The sequence below is a fragment of the Ctenocephalides felis genome, unplaced genomic scaffold, assembly GCF_003426905.1.
Source record: "Ctenocephalides felis isolate EL2017-DRISC unplaced genomic scaffold, ASM342690v1 CF-g0.4_SCAFFOLD_03570, whole genome shotgun sequence".
Classification (NCBI taxonomy): Eukaryota; Metazoa; Arthropoda; class Insecta; order Siphonaptera; family Pulicidae; genus Ctenocephalides; species Ctenocephalides felis.
The window spans coordinates 15587976-15600041 of record NW_020539724.1 but is presented as its reverse complement, the minus strand read 5'-3'; the positions used below and the strand labels follow the sequence as shown (position 1 = coordinate 15600041).

The 12066-nt window shown below is 25.2% G+C and overlaps 1 protein-coding gene across 1 annotated transcript in view; it reads left to right on the top strand.

Moving 5' to 3' along the window:
• Positions 1-12066, top strand: part of LOC113382731 — a 78889-nt gene that overhangs the window by 63991 nt on the left and 2832 nt on the right. Inside the window, exons 5-6 of the mRNA XM_026620960.1 lie at positions 10966-11073; positions 11855-11992. Coding sequence (XP_026476745.1) covers positions 10966-11073; positions 11855-11992 — 246 coding nt within the window. The remainder of the gene's footprint in view (positions 1-10965; positions 11074-11854; positions 11993-12066) is intronic.

Here is a 12066-nt window from a genome sequence, read left to right as displayed (position 1 = left end):
GAAATATATTTATTTTATAAACCTATATTTTGTCATTTTAATTAAAATTGTCTCGGGGATTTGTTTTTTTTTTATTATTATTTGGGTTTCACAACAAATTCATCATAACCAGACATCAACTGCAAACTAGGAAGACATTAGAAAATCTAGTTGTAAAAACCTACCAGAATTGTTCCTCATCACTCGACCGTATTAATGATATTATAATTATGGATACCGACAAATTAATGATGAAAAAGTTCACAGTAATTCATTTAAAACATATTTGATTATATGTTTGTAACAGTACGCTAGTTTGTGCTTACATCATTTTCATATGTAGTTTTTTAGCACAGATTTAAAAAATTTGAACTGGGACTCCGGCAAAAATCATAATGGATAGTTATTTTAAAATGGTCAAATGGAAAAGAAATAGTTTTCACAATTTTTATGACCATATTAAATTATAATTTTTATTTCTTGCTTGTAAGATCACATAAGCGAAAACTTTAGAAAATGTGCGATGCATTAAAAAAATCAGTTTGAAATGTGGTCTTCAATAGCAGTTAATGGCAAATAGTTCTATATACATTTATTTGAAATTGGTTGTGTTATCCGAAATTTGATTAAAAACCCTTTATAAAAGTAGTCAGATTATCATATATTAATCGTTATATATCATGAATGCTATAGCATCCACGTCAAGTATTACGCTCCTATTTAACGCAACTTGTTTGGCCAGGCTAATTAGTGACTACGGGAAAAGATAAGATAATACAAAAATACCAGAAGATCCAGTTGGTCATTACCTTTACAGCTATAATAATTACAAAAACTTAAAGTATAAAAAATTAAATTCAAATTATGTTAAAATACGAATACTATAGCATTCAAAATTTGAATGCTATAGCATTCGTATCATTCTACAAATGAATGCTATAACATTCACGTCTGCGAACGAGTTAGTAAACGAGACGTAAAATGACGTATTATGCGAGAAATCGTATTAAGCTTAATCGTCTTAACGGGTATTGTACTGTAAATATAATTATGAATATCATTATTAGTTGGTGGTCGTGTTTATCTTGAAGGCATTGACTAAGCGTTGTATATTAAATTAATAATAACAATAGGCTTTAAAAATAATCCTAATATAGTATAATTCATCGTTTATATCAAGGTTTATATATATATATATATATATATATATATATATATATATATATATATATATAAACTCAATGTAGATATTGTTTGTTTTAAAAATGCATTTAATTTTTATTTATCATTAATTCATTTGTGAATTGAACAAATAATGAACTAAATAATTTTTTCCACCTAATAATTTAATCTTTTTCTATATTTTTCTGGATCAAGCTATTATGTACTTAGACAATAATATTACTTAATGTATTTTAATTAATTCTAAAATAGTATGTTTATATATATTATTTCATTTTTCACTTCACATATAAAACCTGTCTCAAGTGCAAAATACTGTTTGATCAGCTTGATATCAAACATACATCAGCAATTTTTATTTTCACGAAACCAGGTATTGATAATTACTATGAAATCTGATATAAATCAGGTCATTATTCTTCCAATTTTCAGCAGTAAATATAATTAACTATATGTATCAACTTCATAAAATTTATAATTCAATTACATATGTTTTTTTATATGAACCTCACAATTAGTATACATACATGAAAATTTAATTCAATTTTATTTTAAGCATAATTTTATTATTTTAAGTTGATTTTATCAACCGGTCTTAATTCGTATACATTCATGAAAATTTAATTTTATTTTATTTTAAGCACAATTTTATTATTTTAAGCCAATTTTATCAATCGGTCTTAACTATTAATTACAAAATATTTATTTGCTAAATTTACTATAAATTTTATAACTTTGTTTACACGTGTTGCAACGTTTTCTATGAGTAAATAATATAATGGAATGCTAGCAATAATTTATTACTTAAGTGCATTCACTAATGAATGAATTATGTATATATGTATATATATTATTATATATAGTATATATAATTTCCATACATAATCTAAATATAAACACAATTACAGAAAAAGTCAATCATCAGTTATTTCAATTATGGAATAAATTATTGCTAAGAATAGCATATATATTCTTCAATAATTAAATTATGCTAGGTTTTGTTTTTCTACTGTAAGGCATTAACTTTTTATTTCTATGACCTTTTCTGGAATTTAAATATGTGATTAAAAAATTTGACTCTGGAGAAAAAATATTTTTATTTGCAAAATTAATTTTTTCTGGTTATTGGTTATAATAAATTATTATTTAACTAAGGAGCTGCTGTTTGATCCTATGAGCTATTTTATTTCCAAATGAAATTTTGGTTACTCAGGTGCCATTATTTAATTTTTTTTTATTACCATCCAATTTTAACTGACTAGAAAGCGTTCTGTAATTTTTATGACTAAAGTGTTGAATAATATTTTAAAATACTACTTATTGGTAATAATTTTAAGTTTGTGAAATATATACAGAAAATAATTATAAATTTAAATTTTAAATTCTATGCTAAATCTAATCGGTTCAATATTTTTAATCCCCTAATAGTATTTTTAGATAGCAGTTTTTTTGCAAGTTTATTGGGATGGTTTTCCAATCTTGTCTTGTATATTTGGGTCATCATTTAATTAAAGTAGGATGCTCGAACTACATCTTATATTAGTATAGTTTATAATAAGATTTTATAGAATTTCTTGTTTCCATTACTTTTAAATGTTTATCAAATGTTAATTGCAGTTTATTAGATTACTACAAATTTATTTCAAGGCATCATTTATCAGACAACTTCTCCTTGTCAAACTTAACAATATAATTAGTGGTACTACACGCAACTATTATTTAAATATGTATTTGACGCAATAAGCGATTTATACACTCTTAAAACTGCAAAATTAATTCAGTCGCATTTTAAATTTAAATTTTTCTTTTGTTATATATATATATATATATATATATATATATATATATATATATATATATATATATATATTGTTCTGTGACAATAGTTTTTTTAATATAACTTCAAGTACTTGAAAACCGCTGTAAGTAATAAAGAGAAGTATTTTGCTACACTTCTTGTTATTTTCAATTCAGTTAATATAACAGCTAATATAACAAAGGAAATATAGAAGTTAACTTGATAGTAGTAATTGAATGATTGAATAAAATGTACAAATTTCATTATATATTTGTTCTTACTCAATGCACTTATAAATAATTAGTTTTTGAATTATTTACTCCTCGAAGGATTTAGATTTCAAAGAATATTCGATTCGAATAGTCTTTGAAGAATTTAGTCTTCAAAGAGATTTGCTTTCGGTGAATTTAGTCTTGGAATAATCTTGTTTTAAATGAATTTACCTTGACGTATTTAATGTTTGAAGAATTTAGTCTGATGAATTTACTGTTCGATGAATTTTGAGTTTGATGAATTTAGTCTTTGATGAATTTAGTCTTTGATGAATTTAGTGTTTGAAGAATTTAGTGTTCGAAGAATTTAGTCTGATGAAGTTAGTCTTTGATGAATTTTGTTTTTAATGAATATACCTTGATGAATTTAGTGTTTGAAGAATTTAGTCTGATGAATTTAGTGTTCGATGAATTTAGTGTTCGATGAATATTATCTTGGATGAATAATGTTTTTGATGAATATTGTTTTTGATGAATATTGTCTTTGGTGAATTTAGTTACATTATATTACAATAGTAATGCTATATTAGCAGTACGGTATAAAATTCTCTATTGTCTATTTTATTACCTTTGACTTAAACCTCTTTTTATTCGAATAAATAGCAATTATTACTTATCATTGGATTTAAGTTATATTTTATTTTACATATTTCACAAGAATTTACAAATATTTATAAAAATTTTTGCAGAATTAATAATTGATCAACTTTATAGTAAATTTTTATTAGGTGTGTGTATGTGCTATTAGAACTCAGTTTGTGATAGTTATATTTAATATAACAATATGGTCATTATTATATCAGCAATTTTTAAAATATATTAGCTTAAAATAACGACCAAATATTTGGCAAAACTAAATAGTTAACACACTTTGTATATACATAGAATTTCCTATCATTTGGTCAAGAGTATTATCAGAACACTTATTTGTAATTATGAATGAACTTTAAAACCACTTATTGTTAGAGCACTAAACATTATTCTTATTGTTATGAATTTTTTCTTTTCCTTTTATATTGCCACTTCATATAGTATGAAAATTGATAGCATTTTCCATCGATTTTATTGATAATTGTAAATCATATTACAATGTGTATTATATTACAACGGCATGTAATATAGACCATATTGACTTCTTAACTTTTTATTAATAAGTACGTTTGAATTATTAGTCATAAATTTTAGTATGTTTAATAAAAAAATAATATTACTACAATTTGATCAATGAACTATATATATATAGTCTATGAACGCTTAGTTTATATACAAATTCTACTCCGATATATATAGCATATCGTCCTGCTTTTTTATTCAATTTTGATATTTTTAAAATCAAATTCTATTTTATAGTGCAAAAGAACTTTTTATTTTAATTTTTATAATTATACAAAACCAATAATATAATATCAAATAATAATAAAAATATCAAAGCCCATGAGGTCCATAAATTTATTGAATGTCTCAATTGTTCAATAAACATTCGCACCAAGGTAAAACTGCGGTTCATCTGTAATAGCATTTCTTTGTAATCCACTAATGGAACTTATTAAGAAATTATGTTCAAGTTTATGGTTTTCTGTGCAATTTGTGCAAAAGCTGTTGTTAATGCTTTTATTTATATTTAAAAAACATTTAAAAGCTAATACTCGAGTATTAACAATGTATTTTATTTTTAGATGTTAAGGGAATTTATATGTTAATCTTTTTACTATAATTGTACAATGGTTATTAGGTAGTTTAATCAATGTTAATTTGTAATATGGAGTAGTTTTATAATTTTCAAGTGTTTTCTGAAAAGAAATTGTATCTAAGCACTTCTAGAATGAACTCGCTGAGAGTTTCATATAAATACTAATATAACAAATTGTGACAAATATTGATCTACCTCAATTAGTCAATTTTTTACTCTAAACCTAAACAAAGACATAAAATAATTTTATCGTAGGAAAATGTTTTTGTGATATTTTTTTTACAAAATTTTGGATTGAAATTCTGTGGAAGTAGTATTACCACTAATTTCCCAGTTCAAAAATCTATGTATGTATTACTGACTTCAGTAATACTTGGATTTTTTATTAGTAATATTTTAGTAAGAATACGTTAAATTATTGATTTTTTAATGAGTGATATATTACAGTAGGTATATGTAAAATTATGCTTTAGAAAAAGTATTGAATTATTGATTGTTGATTAGTGATATTATAGAAGTCACATGTAAAATTATGCATTAGAACAAATATTAAATTACTGATTTTTTGATGAGTGATATTATAGTAGTTATATGTAAAATGAAGAATATTTGTATCGTTTTATCTTGCTTTTTGCCACTTTATCGAATGTTTGATAAAAGTGTTGGTTTTTGTCTTTGTTGTCTAACCACATTAAAAATTCAAACAGTTTGTATGCCGCCCACGTAAAATTTGTTTTTTTGTTGAAGGGATCCCAAAAAAAATGTTTTTGAATTTTGTGATTCATAGTAATGGTATGCAAAAGCTCTCCAAAATATATTATATTAAGAATTCACAGTTCACACATTGATGTTTGTAATATAGGAATTTTAAACTAAGAAGTCAAATGGAATTTTTATGAATGTTTTTATTAAGTGCCAACTTATCCAAAGAGAGATTTTTATTTAACAATAATTAAATGGCAATCAGAAAATTTCTGTAAGCTATTGTGCTGGTTCTTTAAACTCGAGTAATAGTACCGAACAAATATCATTTTGTTTAGAATTAACTCATGATTTTTCATTCAGAAAATCATGCAAATGATAATTCTGATGAATAGTGAAGAAAATGAGAAGGTTCCACTAAAAAATATGGATTAGCCATGTTTTTACGAAAAAAATAGGTGAAACAAAGAAAGTAGAAAACTGTGATTCGTTATCAATTCCAGAAAGCTTAAATTATATTTTTTCTTATCCATCTTTTAAATTGGAACTTTCCGTTCACATATAGGCCGGGTTCGAATTCTAAAACCGTCTCGATGACATATTTTGATCATTTTGCAGAGATTGATTATATCCTGATTTTAGATTAGATGAAATTTATATTTTTCTGCGAAAATACATATATTTGTCGCCACCTTATCATATGTAAATAAAAACCAGTTTAAAAACTGGATCAATGGCTTCTGTTAATAATTGTACGTAATTAAAAGTTTGCACTTGATAAATATAATTGGTGAAAAGCGATTGTCGCTGAATTTCCGATATGGTTAAATGTTGTTTTTAAAAATTACTTTGATAACTGTGCTGAATTAAATAAGGCGCATAATATAAAATGAATTGTATTTGCATCTGTTATCAAGATTTGTTATTAATAATATTTATGTCGAATACTACGTCAATCATAGTATTATAACAATGCCAAAATAATCGACGTAAATTCATTAATCTAATGCGCAGAAAAGTTTTCGTAGATTTTAATTTCTTAAATAGTTTTATGATTTGTTTATAAATTATGAATTATTTTCTTGATTATTTCCACATTTTATAAGATAATTTGAACTTTTTGTAACAAACTATCGAAATAGCTAACCTATTATATATAACAAAACAATATTTTTTAATCAAGAAATCTTTGTGACATCTTTTGTTTTCTTGTATTGAATTCTTCTTACCTTTTCTCTTGCATATTTTGTTACAACATACCCCAATGTCACAACCTCACCCCCAAATTTGTCACAACCGTACCCAACGCACATTTTATAAACAAATCATCATTATGACTGGACTAACTTATCTAAGCAAAAACGAATTGCTGGTAATTAACTATTAATGTTCAACTTACATCAAAGTAACAAACAAAGTGATCTATCTGTATACAAGTAACAATTATTTAAGTTAATTAAAGAAATCGAACGAAAAAACTTTTGGCTCTATAAAAGCAATGCTGTCTAGAGACCATGTTAATGTAGGGCGCTGACTCAATGCAATAATGGAAACTTGCTCGAACAAACATACTTCATCTTTCACCCTTTGGACCCTATCACAGAATCAATATAGTTCAACTGTTATGACGACTGTCACTACTGTAACCTGGCACAACCTACATAATGCTATTTTTTATATTTTTAAAATATTGATCCTTTCATTAGGTCTTCGATTAATGAGTTTATGTAAGACAATACTGTGCGTAAGTTTTTTACAACCAAAGTTCATTATACGTTGTAAAAAAAATTGTAGCGTTCAGATCGTGGTCAAACTTTCAAAACATGGTCACGCCAAAATGTACTTACGTCCACGTTTTTTTTTGTATTTCGGCTTTAGTACATAGACTTCAATTACAATTTTTGTGATACGTGTATATAGAAACAGATAACAGAAATTTGTTTGCTTTGTTCGATCAATAAATTCGTAATGAAATAGCGTCATGAATACCCACGCTACAATCTGCGTAGCTTCGAAGATATGAGTTAGGTACTTATGAACAAGTACATGTGCACTCAAATTAATATCTAGCCACACTCTGTACACAATGTAGTCATAATAAATATATAGCAATTATCTACCATTTGATAAAACAATTGTCCTAGATCGTGAATTATTTGCAAAAAAAATAGATCAACTCGAAGGGGGAGGAGGTCTAGTAAGCAAAAATCACGAAATATCACATGGGGGAGAGGGGTTCTAGTAAGAAATCACGTGTATTTATTTTTTACCTCAATTTAAAAAAATCTAAAATTTGAAAAAAAAAATCAAACATTATACTATTTTTTTTAAATATGATATTGTGTTGGGGAAGGGGGTGATTTTAAATATTTCCACGTATCACCAAAGGGGAGACTGGGTCCTCAAATCCTTAGAAATAGCTCACGTGATTAATGGACGCCCCCTTATAGACACGTTCACTCTCTTAAAATTACTGTGAGTTGTTCAACTAAATTGACGTCGGAATTAACAACAAGAAGAATTATTTAAGAATTTATTAGTATGATTTTATAATAGTATTTGAGAATTTTGTCTCAAAATTGACAATACCTATAAATCTAGTTTATAAATTATCATGTACACCTGTGCTAAAACAAGTAATAGCGATAAATTATTAAAAAGTGAGAACAAAATGCACTTCAAAATCCACAGTTATGAGTGTGGATTTATAATACTATCAGATCATTTTGGAACAAAATTGAAACCAAGTTACATGAACTTCCCGATATGTGTGAATAATCGACTTAATCAATGAAAAATAAATCAATTTATGAGAGATTAAAAGTATTCCGAGTGGATCTATTGCACATAATTAAAAACGATCGAACACGAAGTATTTTCTAAAAGCAAATTTTCAAAAATCGATAAATTTTATAATTGAACCAGTTTCCGTAGGACTTTAATGGTTTAGTATGTTCATTGAGACCAAGTACTCTATCGTTATACCAAGTAAATTGTCTAGTTTTAATTTTAACAAACGTTAAAAAAACTACTCATTTTCTCAAACTTTGATGAATTTTTAAAATTAAACTACTTGTCGTGAGGCCGTAATATTTCAGTAAGTTCTATAAGACCAAGATATTTATCGCCGAAGAAAGTTCCATAAAAATACTTACAAGTCCAGTTTACAAATTATCGTGTATATCTGTGCTATAACGAATAATAAAATAAGTAATTGTAATTGTAAAATTATTTATTTCATAAAATGATTATAGAATTTCTAATCACCTATCGCTCGTTTTACACGTTTTCGATTTAACACGGTTTTAAAAATAATTTTTTTTGACGCAATTTATTCATTTTGGGCAAATATAAATATTCTTTAGACTTGAAATACTAAAGGTTCCCAAACTTTTTTGTATCGTGGGCCCCTGCCATGATTTCCACCTTGGGATAGACTCTACTTACCTAATACTAATTTTATGTAAATTTCTAACTATAGTGACATAAATTTTTCATTTAAACATTCATATAGTCACTATATTCACATTTAAATATAAATGTAAACTTCTAATAATATTAGTGAAATATAAATAATTAAAATGCACCTATATATACATTTATTAATTGATTTAAAAAAAGTAAGCATAAATAAATGATTTTAATGGAAAGATTAATTTCAATGTTTAATATTAAATTATTAACATATCGTGGATTTTCATTTCTTGGACCCTGAGTTTTTAGACCCAGGCTTCTTAAAAGTTTTCATATCCTTCTGCAGGTCAATATAGACCGCGTTGGAAATCATTGCTTCGAAGAGACTGTTTATATATTTTACATTTAATTTCAAAATAAAATTCAAGTAAATAGCACTATTTATAAGATTTTTGCTACTAATAAATCGTTTACTTTTTTTACAAAAATATAAAATAATAACGTCACTTGTGTGTCGTCAAAAGTGTGTCATTACATAATGTTTTGTAAGTTAAATGGATTCCTTATTAAACAATGGAAATTATTGTTTACAGTATTAATGATTTATTATCATTGCATATAAAATGAATGTTTTACTATAGAATTCCATATGTTGTCGCTTTTTTGTTACAAATAACGTAAATTGAAACTTGTTTTTACTCATTATTTAACACGTGCGTGTAGAATCAGTTATAAAGATGCGTTTGGCATTTTAATTTATTTGCATAAAACACGTGTATTTACGTGAATGGAATTATATCATGAATTAAATAAAAACAATTTTTTTAAAGATACTTTTAAGTCAATTTAGCAAAAAAAAATCCAAAAGTAATTTACAAATTTAAATTAGAATAATTTACTACACTTCTCGATTATTTGTAGGATGCTACAAATATTTCATAAAGGACATACTACATGAAATGCAATTGCTCTCTTTTAAAATTTAGAAAAAAAAATATAAAAATTTAGTATTTATTTTTCATTACTAACTTATTCTCTACCTTTTTTTAAATATGGCTATAATTTACAAATTAGCATTTCTACCTTAATCAATTATTCTTATGGTCATAATTTGGTGAAAAAGTACAATACAGATAATTGAATTTAAAAGAATACTTTCGTTTAAGTAAGTTGAAATAGTTAAGAGTATCGATATAAAGAAATAAAAAATATAATTTTCATTTTTTTATAGAAAACTTATGGGGTACATGGGAACACTGCCGTTTTTCGTTGCAATTTACCTGTTTGAGAACTTTATGAACACCTTATGTTTTAATATAAACTGGGATAATAAAACTCATTTAATGCTCTCTTGTTGTTTTCTCACATACTTTATAAACCATTTGAAATCAATAGTTATATTTTCAACAACGGGTAACATCTAAATGTTATCTGTAGTTAGTATTCTCATTAAATTGTAACAGTACAAAGCGTTTTATTTGTTCTCACTGTTAACTGTATTAATTTTTTATGAAAGGTATTGATGTTTTTATATAGAGATTGATATACTAGAGAGACGTGAAAAAAATCATTTTAATTATTTTCAAGATCAAACTTTTAATTATATATGTACCTACTACTTTCAGATGCCAACTAACATTACTTCTGATAGACATATAATTGATCCAAGTGCTTTGTTCCAAGATTGTTGACATTTTATTCGAATATTTTGTTCTTCAATTAAATTTTTAAATTTCTGTAGTTAGTAAAGATTCATTTCAGCGTACACATATTTTATTTGAATCATACATTTTTCATTTCTACCTTTGCTATTTATTATATTTTCTACATTATTTGTGAAGTGAATGTTATTGCAATATTAGGATTAAGGTTATAAAATATGTTTTATTCATTAATTATTATTAACAATTCTTTTAATATTGTTTCAGATATTCCATCTCAGGGATATTCGGTGGGAGAAACCACAGTTTTTGTCAAAATCTTTCCTAGGATTTTTGACTTTCAATTTGGTTTCTTACAGTCTTCTAGTTGCAGAGGTAATTATAAAAAAATATTATATTCGTATATTTTATACTTTTATGTAAAAAATTATTATAGCTAATTCTTATTGTAATCGAAATTTGAGTTTTAGTAAATTGGCGCCTATGAGAATGATAAATAGTTTCTATTTAAAAGCACTCATCGGCAAATTTAAAAAAATACTGCATTCTAATTCTAAGATTATTTTTCTCCATTCTAACTATAATTTTAGCCTAAAATAAATATGCTGCGCTTGACTATATAGGGATATTTCTTAAATTGGTAAATCTATTTGGTCTTTTCTGTACTAATTATAAGCTAATTTCTAAGAAAAAATAAAATTTCAGCTATGAAACTTCTAACTAAATTAAAAAAAATAAAAATATTTTTATTATATTTTGCTAAATGTATTTCGACAATTAATTCTTCAGCATTTAATATAATAGATGTACTACGTTTTAGTTTCCTTTACGTTAGTATTTGTTATAAAATAAATCTTACCGAATAAATGTCTTTAAAAATATCATATTTTAATATCGTGACTTAAATTTTAAGTTTACCTATGATTCATCATTTTACTATTGTATTGAAAAAAAATATTTCAGACATAAAAAAGATATCGGACGTCATACATCAAGTTCAAATATTAGTGCACCGTCTCGTACCAGATTTGTAATACATTCAACTCCAACTTGAATGCCAGTATATCATATACAAATATTATCCGAACAAATAAATAGAAAATAATATATAGATTTTAATATATACAAAATAAATTCTAAAATGATTTAATTTTAGGTGGTGACCACTCAATTTGCAGAGACTTCTGTAGAAGATCGAAGTTTTTACACTCATGTTTTCAATGGATGTTATGCAGTACTGCTATTTATCGTGGTAGTATTTTTCTTAATATACGGAGTTGAAGTTTACTTTAAGGTGGGTAATGGATAATTGAAAATAAATAACATTTTTACAAGATTTGTCAATATTTTTATAAAGATTTATTCGTA